Consider the following 22714-nt stretch of genomic DNA (forward strand, 5'->3'; position numbering starts at 1 on the left):
GTTCAGAATCCTTGTTTTAGGTGAGAATTAATGTTAAATATTTTCACAATAAAGAAATATTCTCAGTAAAAATCTTCAGAAAGTTCACTGATTTTAAAATCAAAGGAAAAGTTGTTAATGACAATTTAAAAATAATGAACTTACATAGGTTTAATGTCTCCTAAGTTTTATGTGCAAGTCCAGAAAATAACGAGAAAGTAAATCCAACTCAATAATTGGATAGAATAGCAATACTAACATTCGTTTTCCTGGAGAATTGTTGGGATTCAGATAGAAACAAATTACAGAATGTTATAAATATGAGCATATTGATGCAGAAAGACCACTAGGCAGTTTGAGAATTGGGTAATAGTTAAGAGTCTATACTGAAATACTGCAGGAGTCATAGACCCTACAAACAGGCATGATACTTAGAACCGCTTAAATAGCTTCAACATAGTTGGCTGGGAGCATGCCGGTCCTGCCAGTCCTCTGTACAGTGCCATACATCCAACCTTCATCAATAGCTTGAACATTGACAATAGCATCTCCATCTCTGAAGGACACCTCATCTGCATCAGCAGCCATGTAGTCATACATGGCACGGAAGATTTTCTTTTCATGAGAACAGACAAAAGGAAAAAACATATGTTAGATTTGCAGCAATTAACCCAAAGACATAATTTTAAGGTCTCTCATGACTTACTCCACAAACTTTAAATTGCATCAAAGACAATCTGAAACCATCATTGAGAAAGTAAAAAGGCAACCCACAAAATAACTAAACATTTGCAAATTATATCTCTGATAGGAGATTGCTATCCAATATATATAAAGAATTCCTACAACTCAATACTGAAAAAAATGGGAGGGAAATCATAAAAGATCTGAATTATTCAAATATATACAAAGCCCATATGCACATGAAAATATGCTGAATATTATTACTCATGGAGGAAATGCAAATCAAAACCACAATGAAATACCACTTCACACACACTGTGATGATAATCAACACAGGGAAGATGTGGAGAAATTAGAAATTCCATAAACTGGGGGGATCAATATACCCAAACTGATCATTTGCTTTGCTTGTTTTAAATAATTGAATATGCTCTGTCATTGAGTTTAGTAATCAAGGTATTCTGATATTACTATTAACACAGATGTTACATAATACATGAGTATTACATAAACTAGAAGGCTTGGCTGAAAAAAAAAAAAGACCCGACTACTTATGATCATTTTTGATATATAATTTTCGATATCAAAAAATCAGAATTATTTGAGTTAGTTCTTCACTATTTACTCACTCCAGCAGTAGAAGGATGAGATGGGATAGAGGATACTGTCGTCTGTTGGGTGGCAACTGAAGACGATCGTTGCTGTGGGAGCTCTGTGGTCTTTGCATGTTTGTAAGCTGAAAGGAGGGGCAAATGGTTCAGAAAAAGAAAATGTGGCTAGACTCATTTAATCTACATTTAGCCCACAAATCCAGTACTTTCCCATGAGGAGAAAGAATCCAGATTTCTTTTTTATTTTATTCAAAGCATCTCTTAACATAACCATTAGTTGGTTGGCAGACCCAGGCTGGTCAAGCCCGCACCCGCCACCTGTACCTGCTGAGGTAGCGGAGAAGAAGACGCCTCCTTCGCTGTAGGTGGAGAGGTGGAGGTCGGCGGCGTCCGAGTGCTCAGACTTCTCCTCACCACCACTGATGCTCAACGCGCTGGCGGACCGCGACTGCTCTCGGCTGCGTCGCTGGGCTTGGACTGCAGAGAGGAGATGCAGAGGGAGCGGAGATGAAGCACCTGTCGTGGTGGTGCCCAAGAGTAGCTGGACCTCAGTGGCCGTCATTTCATTGCCAAGCGTAGCTTTAGGTAGATTTCCGTGGATTAAACCCTCAAAACTCTTATAATGTGTGGCTGTCATTCTAATTTTCCAGATGAGGGCTTAAGTAAATCACCAAAACAGCTAACACCTAACAGCTAAGTAGCACAAACCCCAGAGTCCGTCCTGCACCATTTCTCCCCTCCACTCTGCCCCTTCTCCTGGCTCACCAAAGTGAATAGATATTATATTCACCGCCAACTTTTCCAGAACGTTGTCCCTAACTTCCCAATTCATTCAGATGCCCTTTCTTTGTGTTTCTACATAGGCCTTTAAAACTGCATGTGGTTGGGTTTAAAAGGTGATCTACTAACCTCTCATGTAAGTAGACTACAGGATAAATCTTTTGAGCACTGTCTGCAAAATAGTCTACATTTTAGTTGAATAGAAGGGCATGAAGGTGTGTGGCCTGTTTGGTGAAACAATCTTTCCTTAACTTGAGTTTGTCTATAAAATGAGTTTGGTCCATTAGACAACAGGTGCTTTTATGACGAATGGGCAACTCAGAAAATTGAAAACCTTTTGGAGGGATGGAAATTCAGAGCCTAAAAGTCATTGACTGCAGCCCATTCAATGGTAACATTTATGCCATAAGCCTTTTGGGGCATAAAATACCATTAATCTTGTGTAAGCTTCGGGATTGAATGTTGTCTTCTGCTGGATCATAGTCAAAAACGGAGCCAGGATTAGTACGCCAGACTCGTAGACCTGGAAGTGAGAGTAAGGATCAGAATAGATGTTCTTGATTCTTCCAGTAATTTGGAAATAAAAGCATGAACTTAAACAACCACAGGAGAATGGACTCACACTGATTCAGCTTAGGTTCTAGCCATGCCTTCCCCTTAGAGGTGGAAGAGGCATCAACTTTGAAAACTATGAATATGGTTTTTCTTTTATGCTTAATGAAAACACAGACTGAAGTCCTTTATCCTTTGCCTCAGTGTAGGGTATAGATAATGTCACTTTTAATTCTTCTATTCCCCTTAACTTAAATTTGATGACTTCTCCCTACCTCCAGACTCAATTACCTGTAACAGTCTCCTGATCCTGGTCATTCCGTTTTTGTCCAATTTCTACCACTTTTCTCTGAATGCCTCGGTAGTTAATGTCACTGAAGTCCTGTGTGTTCTTCTTTACTCGTTCAGTGATAGGGTCCGTCACCACTGGTGTGAAGCAACCCTTATGTTTCTCAAAGTCTTCATGATACTTAACCTGTAATTTCATGAATTGATTTTGTGAAAAGATAATGCTGTGATCACTTCCTTTTTAAAATGTCCCATTGGGTGGTTAACCAATCCTAAAGCATTCCTGACTTACTGCGGAGATGTTGCGCTGGGTCTCCCTTACTCGTCTCATTTCTGGGGTGTCCAAGACATAGGCAGCTTTGCCTTGTATTTGTTTCCGGAAGCTATCAGAGTAAAGAACCTGATGGAGGAAAGACCATGAATGAGTCATGATGCCATCCTTATTCTGAGGCCTCAAACCTTGTCACTAGATGGAGATGAAGGAATTGGTGAGGGAAACTTAAGCTCACTGAAAGAACTCAGCAAGACCCGTGATTAACAATGGAACAGGTTGGCATGAGGCCGGGCTGGGAAATTATCGGGAGAGAATGAATTTATTTGGACTTTGAAAATGTAATTTTCATTTCTGAAGCAGAGAAAGGAAAGGGTAGGAAATGGTTTGCTGAATTTGCTAAGAATTGTAGCACCAACGGCATGATATTCAATGGTATTTGGCACTAAATGCTGATATTCAAAAGAACTACCCTTTAAAACAAGTTATTTTCTTAGGTGTCTAGATTTATAGAGCAACATTCTAATACAGAAATTAAAATCCTTCAAACAGGAAAACCCCAAAATATCAAAGCCAAAGAAAGTATCCCTTTCAGAGTATTACCTGTTTCATAGAGTACCTTAAAATAAAGAAAAGCAGAAGACTGAGGAGGTTAGAAAGTCAATTTGTTACAGTTGGTTATGTAAGACTACCTCTGAGTCAAGTAAAAGGGGGGAAAAACATTGGCCATTAACATGTTATGCCTTAGTATGATCATTTGGAATTTAAAAACACAGTGGTGTTAATTTTAGTGTAAATTTCCAGTTGAATAAAAAGTGCACATTTTTTTGATGTTAAAATGTTATTTTTCCAAGATGTTGCATTTGTTTTCATTTTTAGTGTGTATTTCAGTCGAATGAGAAAGGCACGTTTTTATAAGGTTAAAATGTTATTTTCTAAGTTGTTGCACTATTCTTTTTCATCCTAGAAAATACCGAGCTAATGTTTTCTTGGTTGCGCTTAGCTCTCTCCATCTCTGGAGTGATAGGTGTCGGAGTTGCTTTTCGCATATTCTCTTTGTACAACACCTAGAGGAGCCAAGAAAGCATCCAGATATCAGAGAACAGAAACCCAGTTCTGAAAAGCCATCATCTAGCTGGTGTTATGGCTCAATTGCATCACACACTATAAGAAACACCTCAGGAGAGACAGCCATGGACATGTTATTGTATGAAGCAAAAGATGAACAAAGAAGTAAATTGAGCTTGTGGGGTTGGTTCGTTGTTTTGATGTGGGTTTTTCAAAGAATTTTAAAAGATAAACATAAGTTTGGGGGAAACTGTGAGGCAAATTAGTGGCTTAAACATGATGGCCAGGCTTGTTAAAAGTTTAGTGATTTCTTTTCCCCGTTTGAAATACCGAGCTAAAGTTTTCTTGATTGCGTTTGACGCGTTCCATCTCAGGAGTAAAGGGTGTGGGGGTTGCTTTCCCCAGGTTCTCTTTGTATAAAACCTGTGAGATACAAAGTTGGACCGGAAAGTCATGAGGAGGCAGCATTTCAGGCTATTAAATATAAATGCAATTTGGGGGAGAAAGCTCTAGGTATAATCTATTACTATTAGTGAAACTAGCTCTCAAGAAGAAAACTTAAAAAACAAAAGCAGTGGTGAGTGCAGTATGACATTTAGAGGAGTTTCTAGATATCTGGCATTTTGTTTATGTTTTGCCTGGGATAGAGTTAGGAGCAAGACAAACTGCAGGGATTACTTCGCACAATTAAAAGCATTTCTGTTTTTCAAGACAATACCGAGCTAATGTTCTCTTGATTGCGTTTGACTCTCTGCATCTCTGGAGTGGTGGGGGTTGGGGTGGCCTTCCCCATATTTTCTTTGTACAAAACCTACATGAGTCCCATGGATCCAAAAATTCAAAAAGAAAAGAAGAACTGCAGTTACCAAAAGATTGAGATGAAACAGATCATTTGTTATGAGGCACAGGAGGCCAAACCAATTGAGCAGTAAGGTTAGAGAGGAAGAAAGATGTTTCCAAAGGAGAATAGAGTTGACAGCAAGGGCACAGTTGAATGGCGTTACAGCAAGGAGTTACAGCAAGGACACATTTCCGGGGTAGGGCCCTGTCCCCAAATCTTTGTAGACTGCAAAACAAAACTGCCCCTAAAGACTGACAGACCACGTTCATTCTACCACTAGTCTATGAATTTCAAGCCCGTGCCTGCTCATCTAAACAGAAAGTCAGGGCCTGAGCTTGAATAACAGCGATAAGGTTGAGGTGGTTCCCTAGATACTAGGGGTTCTGGACCTCTCTGCAACACTTAAGCTCACAGAGGCACATCAGTAAAATAAGGAAAAGATTTCTCATCTTATTTTCCCTGTTACCATCTGCTCTGTCTCTTGCTTTAGATTAACAAAATCATACTTTTCAGTAAAATCATACTTTTCAGTAGGTTATCAAAATCATACTTTTCAGCAATGTTAGTATCTTATGATAAACCCACAGGACATATTGTAACACATCATAATAAATCCTGAATCTTGATGTCTTCCCTCAGTGTCATTTTTGGGGATGTGGGGCATTTGGGAAGTTGCTTTTGAGAGGAAGAATTCTGTTTAAGCAGCAGTTCTAAAGTGGGATCATTAGATGGTATGGTTGGCATCACCTGAGAAAAGGTTGAATGCACACTTTTTGACACCACACCAGACCTACAACATGAAACATGGGGGTTAGAACCCTGTAAGGCTTAATAAGCCCTGCAATTTCTCTGAGGCACACTAGCATTCAGAAGCCTTCTTGCACTCAAGTATTAGAGATGCCTGTAGCCTGTGTAAAAGTGGACTGCCAAAGTTCCTCATTATGTGAACTCACATCTTCCCCCAACTCCAGACCTCTGGGAATTTATATATATCATAGTCTTTAGGGAAACTATCTCCAAACTCAGCAGCTTAAGTCCATGATAAAGACAAAAGAACAAAAAAGAACTAATATTGAAAAAAGTTTAAGTGATGTTTTGTCAAGTAGATTGATAATCATTTACCAAAACCACTACTGGATCTAAATTTTGTCATTATCCTCAAAAGAACAGATCAGAGTTATTTTTCCCAAGTTCTCTTTGTCCAAATCTGACTCGGTAAGTTAGAACCTGAAACCACAGGCGCAAAAACACAATAAAATCCCAACTCCAATGTGCCTGAAGGAGCTTCATTACACCAACTATGCCAGCCCCGGGTTTCAGGAGAGTGCCAAACAAAAAGACCTAGTGCAGGCAGTGGAGAGGGAGTAAGTTTGGGGAGAGATGAGCAAAACATCCAGTGCTTTATTGGAAAATCCTTTGCTTCCTGTTATTAGAACTTTAAATTACGGATTAAAGCGATCTTGTTATTATGGAGTTAAAGGTAGGAGTAGCCCTATGGGAAAGAAGGATAAATGTGATAAATTCACAAAAACTTAAGCTGTCTTTAGAAAACAGGATTAATATGTATTATTTTAAATCATTAAAGAAGTAGTTTTTGTTTTCTTGCCAAAGTACCGAGCTAATATTTTCTTGATTGTGTTTGACTCTCTCCATCTCTGGAGTGACAGGTAAAGGAGTCCCCTTGCCCATGTTTTCTTTGTATAACACCTGTATGGTGAGAAAGCACCCAGAAAAACACATGTAAGCAACATTTCAATATTTGTGAGATTTTTAACGGTGAGTTAAACTTCCTTGTTATGAAATAATGACACAGTAGTCCGAGGAGCCAAGAGTTACATGCTGACAAGACACCAGAAGCTACTTTAAGGCAGCCACTCTCAGGGGGACTGCCCTAGGGCAGCCGGGACTCAGCTGCTGGGAAAGACTGGAGGTTCCCCTTGGGATTGTTTTCATTTCTAGGAACCCTGGGCCTCCTAAACGATCACACTGGGATCTGAGATTGTTAGAACTCATTTTTTGTTGTTATCCAGGCAAACTAAAGGACAAGCATGTAAAGAAAACTTTTTTTTTGAAACCAGATGGTGCAAAAGTCATAATTAACTGAGATAAAAATAGAATCCATAGTACTGTCACAGAAATGTGAAAGTATGTCCTTTTGGTAAGTGAGGCATATTAGAAGCAAAGGAAGGGAAGTGGATTTTCAAAAAAGAATAAACACTAAGTATTGATTTAATTATAAGGTTAAGTGGCATTTTCTTTTCCCTTTCTTTGCAAAATACCGAGCTAAGGTTTTCTTGATTGTGTTTGACTCTCAGCATCTCAGGAGTGATGGCGACTGGAATTCCTGTCCCCAGATTTTCTTTGTATAGCACCTGTGTGATAAGAAAGCATCCAGAAGAAAAAACCATCAACTACCTTCCCTCTGGTGATGCAATGGCGAATAGGGCAAAGAGGGAGAGAATGAGTTAGAGGAAGGAAAATGCTACAAGCGTCTAGATCCAACCTGTGTGAGCCTGACATCCTTCAAAGCAAGTAATGCAGGAGGGAGTAGCAGAAACTAAGAGATAGGAAAGGAAAGTTTTGTTATTTTTGTTGTTTGAACTGCAGTGCTGAGCAACGGAGAGCACCAGGAAAGGGAACAATTTGTCCCCCCCGCTTGTTATGAGAAGGGGGAAATAAGGGCAAGAGACAGAGGGAGACCCAAGGAAGTTATTTTCGATTTGAAAATGTTAATAATCCACAAAGGAAAAAAAATCCACAAAGAGATATTTGGGTTTTAGAAAATTGCACATATGAGATATATATATATATATATATATATATATATATATATATATATATGCACATACAACTCTTTCATTGACTTTCAAAAGAACTATTTTAAAGGTAGTATATAATTTTTAGTTTGGGCAAACCTATTGGGAAAAGTTAATTTTGAGGAAAATGGACAGCAATGATAAAATACTAAAAAAAGGAAACCTCAAAATTCCTGTACAAATACCAGTGGCCACAGAAAAGATTAGATTAGGAAATGAGGCAAAGTGTGAGTGCTGCAGAACAGTTTTGTAAGCTTTATGTTCAGATCAGATTTGCCAAAGCAGGATGAATGTAGGAGTTTAGACACTAGGAGGTTAGGATTTTAAAGCTGGAATATATGACTGACCACTTTTTTTAAGTTAAATTATTATATTAATGTTTAACTAAAATGGGGGAGCTGATTCATAGGAATGGCAGCATTACGTTGCAAACAAGACATGTCAAAGTTTTATTGACATAAGTTGATTAGATCTTAAAGGAGAGCCATTAATCTTTTTTAAACATTTTAAAGGTAAAGGGATTTTTTTTCTTTTCAATACCGAACTAAAGTTTTCTTGATTCTGTTTGACTCTCTCCATCTCTGGAGTGATGGGAATCGAGATCCCTTTCCCGAGGCTTTCTTTATACAACACCTGTATGACATGAGAGAGCATCCAGAAAAAAACAAGAGCAGTCAAAACAGCCCTTTGTCTCTCCGTCAGAGAGTCCAGGATGAGACTAAAGACATTGAACAGGACGGACACATTCACCAAGTCAGCCTGTCTTTCCTAGCACAGATCTATATGAGAACAATGTAACTGTATGACCAATATAACTGATATTCAACTTGTATCCTAAACCATACATTACATGCTTGTTTTCTGTTTCAGGAATTAAGGGAAATAATAGAAATAATTTAATAAGACAACCAAAATGCATAATGTACAGGAAAATATTATTTTTGAATTAGATTGGAAAATATTTATTTCTCCTGCACCTAACATCTGTTTTATAGAATAAGAGATATAAGATATGGGCCAAGCCCATGCAACATGACAAAATCGATATTTACTCAGTAAATTTAAGTTGTAAAAGTGGTCAAGGCTAAAAGCCAGTGTTTTAATCCAGAGCATTTCTTATTTCTCATAGTACCTTAAAGGCTTTATGCACACCTGGACAATTTGCCTAAATGCAAACTGAGTGAAAATTAACACAAATAGGTACTTAGAAAACTGTCCAGGACTGCTAAGATCATTAGTCCCCAAAACTATGAAAAACAATACACTCTAAGATAGGAAAAGAATTAACAAATAATTTTGAAAATCTTTGGACAAGAAGGAATAATAATAACAACAACAAATCCACAGGGAAAACGACATTCCAAAAGACATAATAATTTACATTAAAGATTTAATAAAACCGAAAGGTTGTTAGTAAATAGTAATTAAAAACAAAATATAAAAAACAAAATGACAGTGGGACCAAAGAAAGTTACTGATCTAACTATGTGGAAGAATGAAACTTTCAGAAAATATTTTAACTGACAGAAAGCATTTTGGATCAAACTTCCCTCCAACCCAATTTTCCTATGACATTTGATTCTCTGTCTCAGGTATAAGGGAATCTAAGATCTTTATATATGAAAGTCTCATATTAAGTGCATTTAAGTAATACTTAATATTTAAGTATTATAGAGATTTTCAGCAACAATGTCAATAAAAGAAAATAACATTAAATATAAACTCATTATCCAAATTTTTATATTAACAAAAAAATCAGAAGGTCTGGATTTCTATTCACAGAATGGCTTGCCCAGGACAGTGTCAAAAGACTGCTTTGGGTCTTGCCACTGAGCACTTTTCTTTCTCTGTGCTGCTGTCTATTCAGACAGGATCTATATTAATATCACCACTGTGTCCAAGCAAGAGCCACTATTTCTACCTGTGGATTCAAGTTCAGTATCTTTTCTTGCAATATTAATTCAGAAACAGTGAGTAAAAGGGGTTTCAAGGAAATAAGAGCATCAGTGTTTGGGGTTTTTATTTTTTTTTGGGGGGGGATATCAATTATTTCTAAAAGTCCCAGCAGTTACAAGAAAGGTGAAAAGAGGAGGAAAAGAACCAATAAAAAGTTTCCAGTGACCATTACACAAAGTATAAAATGTTAGAATTAAAATGGTAAGTAAAGGGTCTGGAAAACAGACGTATTCAGTTGATGAGATTTTAAAAAAGAACGTGTTAAATTATTTTCAAGGGACTGATAGTGAGTTTTGTTTTGTAGACATTATTATTATTATTATTATTATTATTATTATTATGGCATTAAAGGAAGTTTCTTCCAAATACCGAGCTTAAATTTTCTTGATTGCGTTTGACTCGCTCCATCTCAGGAGTGACAGGCAGGGGAGTCCCCTTGCTCAAGTTCTCTTTGTACAAAATCTGTGTGCACACAAAACCAACAAGCAGATCAGCCTCGGCCCATCTTTTAGGTAAACTTAACCTGCCTGTAAAATTGTCTCTAGCAGTATTTCTGTTTATTTTCATAATACTATAAAATATGCTAAAGTAACTTCCAGAAATAGACCACCTCTGGGCATTTATTGGCACCCAGTCTGAAGTCTGTCTCTGAGTGGTATTGCTATGTACAAGGCTGCCTGGCTATAGGCAGGAGTCACTGACAATGACCTTCTAGCAGAGTATACCAGGCCTTGTCAAATAGTGCTCAAGTTAATTGAAATTAATGCCCATAAGGAGTTCTTGGTAACACTAAATCAAGGGGTGGGGGGGAGAGAGGGGAAAAGGAGAGAGAGAGAGAGAGAGAGAGAGAGAGAGAGAGAGAGAGAGAGAGAGAGAGAGAGAGAGAGAGAGAGAGAAGATCTGGGGGAACAAAAGAAATATAAATATCAAAAAGCAAGATAAATATTAACTTTCAATGATTTTGAAAATATTTAAACGTTCATGTACATCTTCCATCATATACAAAAAAATAGCTGAGCAAGTAAACTGAACTGAGCCAAATAAGTCTGAGTTACTATGAATTGCTATGTTTTCTCTTGAGTGAAAATATCTTAAAAAAATCACATTCTTTTAGGAAAAGCTACAAACACAAAAAATATATCAAACAGAGACATACAAAATACAAGTAAAATGAACATTGTGTTTTTGAAGGGGTGTTAGACTTAACTGTTGACTTGGACACACTATTAGAAAATTGATTGTTATTAAAGAAGGATTGGAGAAGGAAACACTGAGCATTACAGGCTTTTAAGGAAAGTGATCAATAGCTATGTTTTAAGGAAAAACAGTTAAAATTTCACACCATAACTAAAATAAATATTAAATTAGATTTGGGTGAACAATAAGATAATATTTGGTATCATTATTTCATTATATGTATTTAGTAATTTTACAGGAAGAAAAAATCATGTTTATAATGTGTTAAATATAGTATTTTAAATAAGAATTAAAGGATTTTAAAGAATTAATTTTAAAGAGTTAAAGGATTTTATTTTTTGCCCCTTAGGAAATACCGAGCTAACGTTCTCTTGATTGCGTTTGACTCTCTCCATCTCTGGAGTGATAGGTGTTGGGGTTCCTTTCCCCAAATTTTCTTTGTACAAAACCTGTGAGATACAAAAAAAGTTCCCAGAGACATTCAAAACAAGTACAAAGATTAAGGAAGGGAGACAACTGAGGCAGGGGTGTGTGGAAGGAGGGAGGTTTTTAGAAGAATAACATTTAGTAGGATGATGCTTTTACTTTTTAACTTCACAATTTTAATGAACTCTACAATGCTGGCTCTGAAAGAGTACAATGGAAAACACTGTTAGAGGGTATGAGAACCTACTAATGAGAAATCTTGTGTTAATTCTATTTGCAGTATTTCAGATCTAAGTAGTCACACTTGTCAGTTACTAAAAATGTTAACATACCAGGAGAAAAATGAGTCACTTTATAGAAATCCAGATCATTTGGGTCAGGTAATAACACACACACACATACACATAGGCACGCATACACATATATCACACATGCCCACACACACATACACACACACACCACTACTGTTAAGATGTTACTGTTAAAAAAAAGAGGATGATAGGTTATTCTGGTAATTTTTAAAATGAGAAATAGTTTCTTATTTAATATATTTGTAAATACCGAGCTAAAGTTCTCTTGATTGCGTTTGACTCGCTCAATCTCTGGAGTGAGAGGGGTTGGGGTGCCTGTTCCCAAGTTTTCTTTGTACATAACCTGTAGGAGATAATTAGAATATATAAAAAGGTAAAATGACCACCAATCCTATGGATTACAACTACGTGTGGGCTATTTGGTAGGAACTCAAAAATAATCTAGCTTTCACATGTAACATTCAAGAAATAAGGAAAAGAAATTTGACAAATATTTATGTTTTCTTTTCAAAAGTAGTAATTTACTACCTTGAAAATGGGTTACTAAATTATTTTCTATAGTCAACACTTAGTACATTCTTAACAGGCATCAAATAGTTGTAATAAATTCAACAATGAGAATAATTAAACCATTTCATAATATCTGGTATTAGTCTCTTGAATACAGTTCCCTGGATTAATATTTAATAAGTTGCTTGATTTAAAAATTTCTAATCACATGAACAGTCTATTCTGAGAATGATTTTGTTTTGTATTTTCTAACCAAAATTCCTAGCCGGCCTGAGTCTGTGAGTGTTAGGGGGAAAAGGATGTCCTAAAGCTAATTCCATACAGGTTTTGTGGACTCCACCCCACTCCAGACCAAAGCCATCAGGACATTGGGAAAGACAAATCCCATCACCACAGAAGGGACTGTGGCTGGAACCTGAGGGTGGGGTTAAGCAGCCAGGGTTGGTATAAAACCAGAGTGGGCTTTGGGGCTCTCCGCAGCTCTCAGCGCTTGGCCAGCTCTCAGAGTGCCTTTGAGCTTCCAGGTCGGGTAGGACGCATTAAAGACTTTATTTCCCTATTTTCTCCCTGAGTTGTACATTTCCTCATTTCCCCTTCCCTTGTAAATAAACCTTTTATTAACCTTTTGTGTGTGCCTGTAGTGGAGTATTAATAAGTCCCTTTTAAGCGCGCGGGTGAGGACCCACAGCCAGCCAACCCGTTTTATATCGGGGCTGCTCTGTAACATGAGGACCCTCAATCTGAGTAGATTTAAAGGGTTTATTTTTTCAGGAAGAGTATCTTTCACTCAAACTGATGATTGCTGAAATGTGAACTACATCTTGTGTTTTTTGTTGCTTTTCTTGAGTTTAGGGACATCCTATTGTTAGCGGTAGTATCAAAGGATATCTTAATGAAGTGAGGAATTTCTGAAATCTCCAGCTTCCTTCCCTTCCTCCTTTCCTCTTAATGTCAACAATTTTCAGCACAAAGGAAATGCAGGAATTCTTTTTAAACAGATGGATTCTACTGTGTACTAGAACAGGGGGTGGGAGGTACAAAGTACCCAGGGGTTTGTGTCACATATTAATTCCTAAAATCACTGACAGACTCCTGTTAATATCTTTGTTTTGTAAGGAAACTTTCAGGAGTCTTTTAAAATCTACCTTCTTAGAACAAAATTGTGTTTCTTAATCCAGTAAGGCAGTACAATCAATCATGGGTAGAAGAACATAACAAAATCACACAAAAATGTAAGAAGTTGCAATCAAAAGCAACATATGAGGTATGGACCACTTTTCCTGAATTAGTGGACACAAAACTCTAAATGAAGTTTGTTCCATAAGGAAGTCAGAGTAAGCAGGGAGTGAGAAGGGAAAGAGATTTAAATAATACAAATGACTTGTAAGATAAATATCAAGTGTTTTCTAATAGAAATTAGAGTTCAGTTTTACAGTTACCAACAGAATCTCTAAGACCAAGGTCTTCATCTTTCATTAGTCATAAACTCTTCCCCAAACTTCACATAGTCTCTTGCTAGTAGTGAGAAATTACTTAAGCTTTATTTATAGTTGGAAGTGTGTGTGTGCGTGTGTGTGTACACACACACGCACACACACACACATACATGCACAGGTGTACTGCAGGGAGCAAGGCTAACTAGGCAGAAGATCAGAAGAAATGTGTGTTTAATCTGGTATTTACCTTGGAGGATATATTAAACCTTAATTATACTCTGCATTTACGAGGGGAGCATAGTGAATATAGGGCAAGAAACCTTGAAAGGAAGGGGAGAAGACTGCATAGAACTTCCCAAGTTCACCTAGTGTCTTCCTGGACAATGGAGAATGCCCAAAATATGGACACATGCATATGTGTATACTTATATATATATAAACATTCATTTTATATTACTTATATGTCTATATGTTTATGCTTTTGGTCAACTAACTATAGGTCATTGCAAAACCTTATTACTAACTGTTGCCGCATTTTATTTGAGAAACTGCAGGTGTGATGACTAAGCAAGAAGCCAAGTCCCGCCTCTCCTTGATTATGTGAAGAAGGAAGTTTCTTATCTATTTTTTGCAACCCTAGTGCCTCTCTTAGGACCAAAGGAGGATTCACACCACCCCCAAGGCATGGAACCTCTTGGCAGGAGGAAGGAAGGGTGAGAGAGAGTTGGCATAGCAATTGGGAGGGGGTTGTTGCACAAACACATGCTGAACATATGGGCCACTACCGAGCTGATGTGCTTCTGTGTCTCCTTGACACGTTTCACTTCAGGCAGGTCAGGGATTGGGGTTCCTTGTCCAATAGCTTCCTTATACTTCACCTGCAGATATAAAATTAGGAAATGAAAGGTATGCTAATACTTATTCTTCCCACCGTGAGTGTATGTGTGTGTATTACTGCAATTTTTGCAACTTAAATAGCACAGGCTTTACACTTAGTGTCAATGGGGCTTCATTTGATATTGGGTATGAGAGGAACAATGTCAAGGACAAGGACACTTGGTCTTTCTCCTGTCAGTCTGGGTTGGGGTAAAGGCAGGAATTCATTCTTAGACAATGTCCCTTTCTCTTTCTTGTGTTTGCCAAAATTGTGACACCCATAGTCCATTAGCTTGGACAGATGTATTCACATACAACCGGAAAGATGGAGTCTTTGACACTAACATAGCTATTTTCTTACAAGTGTCAGAGAATCTCTCATTGACCAATCTTTGGTTAGGCTCCTCTGAATCTACTTTCCAACTAGGCCTTTATTATGGATTCCCATGTCTTTGCATTGCCTAACTTTAGTAAAAATCCTGCTGAGTCAGTTTAGCCAGAGTCCCTCACCCTTGATATCTCATCACTCTTGAGAGCTTACCAAATTTCTCACCTTCATCATCCCCCAGGTGGGGTCTGATCACCTCAGCCAGTCTCTAGTCAGAACCCTCCTTGCTCCTGAGGTTTGCTCTGAATACTTTTCCATCCACTGACTTTCTCTGTCTGCACCCCCACTTCTCACCCACCCATGAGTTCTCCTCCTTTTTGTATTGGGAATTGAGCTCATTTGTATGCCAAAATTTCCTTTCCTCAACATTGCAAAAGTCCTGAATAAAATCTGTTGGTTTTTCTTTTTTACCACTTTATTCTCTAGCTCTTCTTTGCATAGACACATGCCTCTCCAGGTTCCATCTGTAACCTCACCTCATGAGAACTGCCCCAGTATGGCCTAGGACTTTGAGATCCTCTTAACCAGGGCCAGGTGTTTTAGCAAGTTAAGATACAGTTCAGACCTCAGAGTAAATGGTCAAGGGGAAGCAGAAAACACTAAAATATTTACCGAGCTGATGTGATCCTGTGTTTGCTTCACTCTCATCATCTCTGGTGTCTTTCCAATTGCTGTTCCTGGCGAGACATCCTCTTTATATAAAACCTGAACATTCAGAATCAGAACAGTGTTACTCAGAAGAAAGGAAAACTCAACAATTCCTGGAAAAAGACTAGGAAACATGGCTCTGTGTAAATAAAAGACACTAGGGAATGTTCTTAAGCAAGTCAAGAGTATCTGATATCCTCAGCATCAGCCACTCAAACTAAGTAAGCAACATGGATCATTGTCCAGATCTGGAGTTTTCTTTTAAGATTATCATACTGTACTAATAGAGGGTGAGAAATACAGAAAATGTTAATTTAAAAAAACCTTTCCATATCAAACCCAGAAATCCATTAAAGAAATGCAGTCAGCCAGTTACTTTGAGGAACAATAATGAAAGAAATAACAGTGTCAAAAAGAAATCCATCTTCTTGGAGCAAGACAATACATATTATAGCTCTGGGATTTAAAAAAACATAAAAAGAAAGAAAAGTTGCTTTGTTAGCAGATTTAAGTTGTTATTTCAAAAGGTGGTATTTTAGAGCAAAGTATGCAGAATTTTAAGAAATAATCACTCATGTTAACTGGGGAGGCTAGATGTTAATTATCTGAATCAAGGTGAGGGCGAGCATATTTTTAAAGAGGAGAATAGAATGATTAGGTCAGGGTTAAGTGGGATATAAACAATAAATATACCGAGCTGAAATTCTTTTGATTTTCTTTAACACGCAGTATTTCTGGCGTGTCTTGGACAACTGTAATTTTTCCTTTACTGTTTTTAAGATCACACTGATATTGGAGCTGTGAATAAAGAGTAAACATCCTGTTAAGATTTTAACATTGTTATATATATATATTTTTAAGATTTATTTATTTATGCATATAAGAGCTGGGGTACAGGCCAGAGATGTGGGGGGTGAGAGGACCCACCAGAGACAGAGAGGGAACAGAACAGGCAGATTGAAATACACTGCTAAGGGGAGCAGCGGGTGAGTCAGGAGGTCTGCTGCGCCATGTGGGTAGCTCTCTGGCTGGGGATCAAACTCGTGCTGCAGTGGCTGCAGAGAGTTTCACTGGTTGTGTCTTAACCTCTTGTGCCACCAGGGAGGCCCCTGTTTTATATATTTTTAATTGGCCAATATTGTGTAATGGAAGTTAAAATTCCATATTTAAAAAAAATGTCTATGCCACAATAGTCTTGGCCTCATAACCAAATAAGAATTTTGAAAATAAACTAATTTCTAAAAATCCTAAAACTTATAATATACCATATTAAATGTTTCTTAAATGTATTTCTTCCCTAGGATTAATTTTGAAGAAGCTGTATGTTACCACTAATGGAAGATAGTCAGAGATCATATTCAATAGAAATTCACCAACAAAGTGACAGAAAAATCTTTCATGCTCTGAATAGGGTTGAAATAAGAGATAAGCCCAGAGAAGAATGGAGCTTATATTTGAGCTGTGGAGGAGTGCCCATATCCCCACTGCAGGTGGGATACTCAAGCATGTACCCCCAGGTGTCCCCATTTTCCCACCTCATCCCACTACTGGTTGGCTGTGCCTTAGATTCAGTAAAAACTCACAAGGCTGAAGTTCTTCTGGTTCTCCCGGACTCTCTGCATTTCTGGAGTATCCAAAACTGTCTCATAATATGACATGGACTTCTCCGCATCTTCCTTGTACTTTTTCTGTGAATAGATTCCAAGATATAAGGATGGTAAACAACAAAGGTATATGAATCAACAGGACTAAAATAGCACTATTGGCTCAAGAAAGTCCTTTGTATCTTCTTGACTTTAAGAATGTTAAGGAATTATAAAGCCGACCCCTCACTGTCATTGAGTGCCATCCTTTTTCTTTCCAGGAGAACTGAGCCTGGACATTTAGTAGGACCCACTGTCATGGCAAAGTTGGTTGGCTGGTCCCATAAGGCAGGTGACAGCCAACAGCATGGTTCCTGGCAGGGAGATGGGGATGCCTGTGGTGAAATGAAAGGCTAGACTATTCAACAAGTACATGGAAAAAAGCAGGGGGGTTAAGAGCCATTAACAAGACCTCCTGAAGGCTGGCCTCAGCTGGTAACAAGTACATTTTTGTTGAGCGATGAGATGGGGTGGTGGGGACTCCTGGCTACAGGACTGAGCAGGTGGTTAGGCTCAGGAGGCACTTCAAGAACACAGTGCAGCTTCTGCAGAAGTCAGAACTATGGCACTGGTGACTCTACTGAACCATCCTGGACCCTCAGCCAGTCTTTCACCAGAGAGGTGTGCCCACAGGGGCTACTCTTATCCCAGACACCTTCCCTACCAGTCCCCACGACTAAACTAAATCTCTCCAGCAGAGCACTTACTCTGCCCGAGAGCCTGAGTTTGTTGGTTTGTTTTAAATCACTTGTCACAAATCCTTTCACTTTTCTTTCTAGCCTTATTTAGGGAAGTTTGGGGTGTAGGACTAGGGCTGAGGAGAAACTAGTCACTTTTGTAGAGCTAGAACTATTCTTTCTACTTATCTGTTCCTATATAAATACCATTATTTATGAATTACATTTATAAGTGTTGAGACATTTAATTCAAAGACAACAGAGAAGTAGCTTGAACAAGTTAGAAATTTCAGTTTAGCTTTCTTACATCTAATAAGAAGCCAGTTAAAGCAAAGATTTTTGAGGCCTCCCTGGTGGCACAAGGGGTTCAGTCTCTGAACTATCAAGCTATCAGCAGCAGCGTGAGGAGTTAGATCCTCGGCCAGGTAGTTGGCCTGACCACATGGTGGGGACCTCTCCTGTCTCTCCCACTGCTCCCCTCAGCAGTGTATTTCAGTTAATCGTCCTGTTCTTCTCCCCACTCTGTTTCTGGTGAATCCTCTCACCCACTGCTCCTCAGCTCTTGTATGCATAAATAAAATAAATCTTAAAAAAAAAAAGCAAAGACTTCCAAAAGGAAGGGCAGTTGACTAGGAACAAATGTTTTTGTTCAGGAGAAAGTCACTGAACTATGGTGGAGGATTCTGGGTGCCTTGGTAGTGGGTGTGGTATGGAGTGGTGTGGTATGGGGTAATAATATATGATTATTTCTGAATCATATATTCAGAAGTATTGTATTTCAAAGTATTATAAACCAATGTTCTCTTAATTAAATTTATATATAATTAAATCTATCTATCTAATTATCTATCTATCTATCTATCTATCTATCTATCTATCTATCTATCTAGTGCTGAATGCCAAAAAGAAAGTCACCTGAATGACTCTTCTTAGCAATGCAAATATAAGACAAACAATTCCTGGAAAAAGGGTAGGGCCAATCTCCTTTTCTTTTTCCTTTAATTATTTTGCGATTAAGCAAAAGCTACCTTAATGGGTTTGCAGAACTCAAGTTAATTATCAAGATAGGTGATCAGTTTTCACTTGGAACTCGGGGATATTCTAAGAAGAAAGAGTCCCGGTCCTCCTGGCACTAAGTATTTAGTAGATTATGCTGAATTTGTGGATCAGTTTACATTGTTTGCCTTTACCTGTAAGTATGAGATTAAGAAGTTATAAAATACCTACTACCCATTGAAAGTAGAGAAGTGGTTTTGTGAAAAGCATCACTCAAAGGTGAAGATGTACTGATATAAATTGGGAAGCTGTCTGGCCATTTTTCAGGCCTTGAGGAGCTAGCAGGGGAAAAAAACAAGAGCAGAGGAAGCACTTAATATCTCTAGAACAGGCCTGCACTCTGAAATTTTCCTTAAAGATTAGCAATGTTGAAAGACAGATTATATGGTTGGGGAGGCTCTCACAACCCAAAGAATATTGTCTTTCCTGGCTCTCCTAATGAACACAATATGGTATTTGGGGGACTATATGATTTTGGTAATATAATTCTTCCCCACTTCCTACCCTCAAAATAAAAGATTCATTTATCCTATTTGAATATTTCTATTTCTTAATTAAACCACTATCTAGTATAACTATTTTCATGTCTAACTTTATAATATAAAATTATATGTTGTTAATAAAGGGTTTAAATATATGATCCTCCCAACATGAGTGGTTATTAAGACATCATCTGGGGGCCTCCCCGGTGGCGCAGCGGTTGAGTGCTGGGTTGCGAAGCTGCCCGCGGCCTCTGCAGCGCCGGTTCGATCCCCGGCTGCTCTCCAGCCACCAGAGGAGGGTCCCGCATGGCGGGCAGACCTCTCCTGCCGCCCGCTGCTCCCCTCAGCAGTGTACTTCGGTCCTTCTGCCTGCTCTGCTCCCCGCTCTGGCTCTGGTGAATTCTCTCACCCTCCTGTGCTTCTGACTGTACCCAGTGCTTGTATAAATAAATAAATAAATAAATCTTAAAAAAAAAAAAAAAAAAAGACATCATCTGGGAAGATTGAAAACAAATTTCCAGAGTTTACCTAAGACTTACTAGCTTCAGAATTTCAGAGAGTAACCAGGAAATCTGCATTACCGGGTATAGGGTAAATAGTTTTCAGGTTTTTCTGCCCTCCCACCATTAGGATTGCCCTGCCTGATGGGGCACTTGCAGTTGTTACATTGTTGTGTTGTTTACTTCTGTGGGTTATGGGAAGAGTATTGAGATATTCCCCAAGAAAAGCAGAAGCAGGAGAAAAGCAGAGGAAGGAGAGAGAAGGGGAAAAAGAAGCCAGAGAAGCCCAGAGTGAAGACTTGCCTGGGGCTTGGAGGCCTACCGGCCTCCTGGCCCCCTGCACCCCTGCCTGCCTTGTACCTGGTTGCTGCACTACATGTAAAAGCTTAATAAAAACCTGAGAAACCCACCAAGGGCTCCAGGACTCCTCCTTTATCAGTCTGCTCAGGTCATAGAAACCTGCTCTGTCCCTGTGCTGCCACTACACAGGGTGTTTATAAAACATAGCCAGACCAGATAACTAGTGCTTTAGAGCTCACTGATTGGAAGATAAGCAAAACTCTATAATTTGGGGTTACTCAAATAAATTGCAGACTACTTGGTTATCATTGAAGATTAAAACCAAATAAAGATATATCCTCATATATGAAGAAAATCCTACTTCATTTTTCTGTTTGTAGGGGATGGAGCATTATCCCTCACTGGAAGAATTAGGGTTAGATTGTATGGTTGTTCATGTTCATTAGATAATCTCAATCTTGTTAAAGAAAGGGATAATCTAAATGTGAGCTATCTGCTTTGTTTCTTTCAGAGTCCAAATGTACACAAATTTCACACATCATAAAATACATGTTAAGATAATGGTTCATCAATTATGGGTGGGACCATGTAAGAGTTCTTCAGACACTTAAAATTCTCTCTTGTAATCTATTTTAATTCTGATACAGAATTAAATTTCAACTCTGAAATCAAACTTGCATCATAGATGAATCCCTTTTCTTTTATTGGTAAAATTATGATTTGAAAGAATATCCTTAGATATTAATGGAAAGATTTTTGTTCTTCATGATTGGGGTCTGTGAGAGATATTTTGATGAATGTCCTCACCTGGCTTGAAAGGTTCTTGACTTGCTGAGCATGAATTATTTCCGGAGTATCAACCACAGAAGTAAAATTGGCTTTTTCCAGTTCTGCTGATTGCTTGTACTTAATCTGCAAAAGTACACCAAATTGTTGGGTGAATATTTACAGTGTCACATTTGTTGGCTTGGTTTGAGTAAGAGGTAAATAATATTTCTTTTCTGAAATGATTCATTCATTTGACATGCATCAGGCATTTATTTTCTTATTGTGCGTATAGTTTTTACATTAAGGAAGAATATTCAGAAAAAAAGGCTGAGTCCTAGCTGCTGAAAAACTTCCTATCTAGCTAGTCACAGGGATGAGGAGAAGGGTAGAAAGGGAAAAGCAGAGAGAGATGACAGATAATAAGGCATCAATTATTTACATAAGAGCTGACAGAAGTACAAGTAAGCAAAAGTACCAATCAGTCTTTAGCAAGGTAGGATACCTAAAAAGTGTTTCTAACTTATGCCTTGAAAGGATGGAAAGAAAGAACTCCCACAATAGTTTAAGCAAGGAATTCTTGGTGCCAAGTGAGTGTGTTGACCTTGAAACAACGCCAGGATGCCAGAGTCTGCCCCAGCTCCAAGGAGCTAGTGAGTCTCCCAACTTTCTTCCCTTTGCTCTGAATGGCTCCTGTACCTTTAGACTCAGAAAAAAAGATGGAAGCAGACCTGGTGAAGGGTTCTTTTCATAGAAATGAATTCCATGAGGTAGATGTTTAAGAATACCACTATATAAATTTGACTGTCATTGACCAACCAGTAACAGTAGAACGACAACATTGTACTCTTATAATCACAACTACTTTTTTTTTTTTTGAAGACTGATGGGGAATAGTAACACTGACCTGACTGGCAATATCAGTAGCATTCCTGGCCCTCAGAAAGTCAGGAGTTTCATTGGCCATGGTATTCAGGCCTTTTCCTTTGACTTCCAGCTCCAGATCTCTCTTATATTCTTTCTGTAGTAGTAATTAAAAAAAAAAAAGTTACCAGTTACCTCTACAGGGACTATAACCTGAGGAGAAAAATCAAATACTGTACAAAAATGAACAATGAATTGATAAATAAATTTAATAAAGACAAAAAAGTTCCCTTACTACCATTATTAGCTAAGAAATGTAGAGAGTGAATATAAATCCAGAGCATGCCACCTCCCTTGCTAGTGTCCACCTTTATCATTCCATGTCAAAGGATGGAGTGATAAATGTAGAAGTCCACTTTAGAAAATTATTCCGCTCACATCAACATGAATCAACACAAGGCTTCCTTTTAACATTCTCTGCTTAGAAAATTAAAGTAAGAAGCAAAATTTAAATCACATTTGGCATATAACTAGGATTGTACAAAGGTGTACACCTCTCCAGTGCACGTTTTTATTTAAATGAACACACTTAAAGTATCTAGTTTAAATCAAATAATATTAAACAAATAACAGACCATGATTAGCATCACAAATATAGACTTTTTATAATAGCAACCCATCGGAAATTGAGATATAGTTTATTTAATGGTTAATAACCACGGACTATTAGATATGGAATTTAGATTTAGAAAAATCTTTTTATCACTTCTCTGATTATTTTCTGTATGT

At 38.0% G+C, this 22714-nt stretch overlaps 1 protein-coding gene across 1 annotated transcript in view; it reads right to left on the reverse strand.

Moving 5' to 3' along the window:
• Nucleotides 1-420: 420 nt before the first annotated feature.
• The window catches only part of NEB (nebulin), a gene marked incomplete at both ends in the record, with an annotated part of 193074 nt that continues 170780 nt past the window's right edge, over nt 421-22714 (reverse strand). Inside the window, 18 exons of the mRNA XM_084236383.1 lie at nt 421-594; nt 1293-1399; nt 1599-1751; nt 2485-2577; nt 2898-3081; nt 3187-3294; nt 4140-4232; nt 4564-4656; nt 4952-5044; nt 6689-6781; nt 8431-8523; nt 12031-12123; nt 14512-14604; nt 15603-15695; nt 16332-16436; nt 17222-17326; nt 21104-21208; nt 21969-22082. Of these exons, the coding sequence (XP_084092509.1) occupies nt 421-594; nt 1293-1399; nt 1599-1751; nt 2485-2577; nt 2898-3081; nt 3187-3294; nt 4140-4232; nt 4564-4656; nt 4952-5044; nt 6689-6781; nt 8431-8523; nt 12031-12123; nt 14512-14604; nt 15603-15695; nt 16332-16436; nt 17222-17326; nt 21104-21208; nt 21969-22082 (1992 nt within the window). The remainder of the gene's footprint in view (nt 595-1292; nt 1400-1598; nt 1752-2484; nt 2578-2897; nt 3082-3186; nt 3295-4139; nt 4233-4563; nt 4657-4951; nt 5045-6688; nt 6782-8430; nt 8524-12030; nt 12124-14511; nt 14605-15602; nt 15696-16331; nt 16437-17221; nt 17327-21103; nt 21209-21968; nt 22083-22714) is intronic.

This window comes from Talpa europaea (genome assembly GCF_964194135.1).
Source record: "Talpa europaea genome assembly, chromosome: 1".
Taxonomy (NCBI): domain Eukaryota; kingdom Metazoa; phylum Chordata; class Mammalia; order Eulipotyphla; family Talpidae; genus Talpa; species Talpa europaea.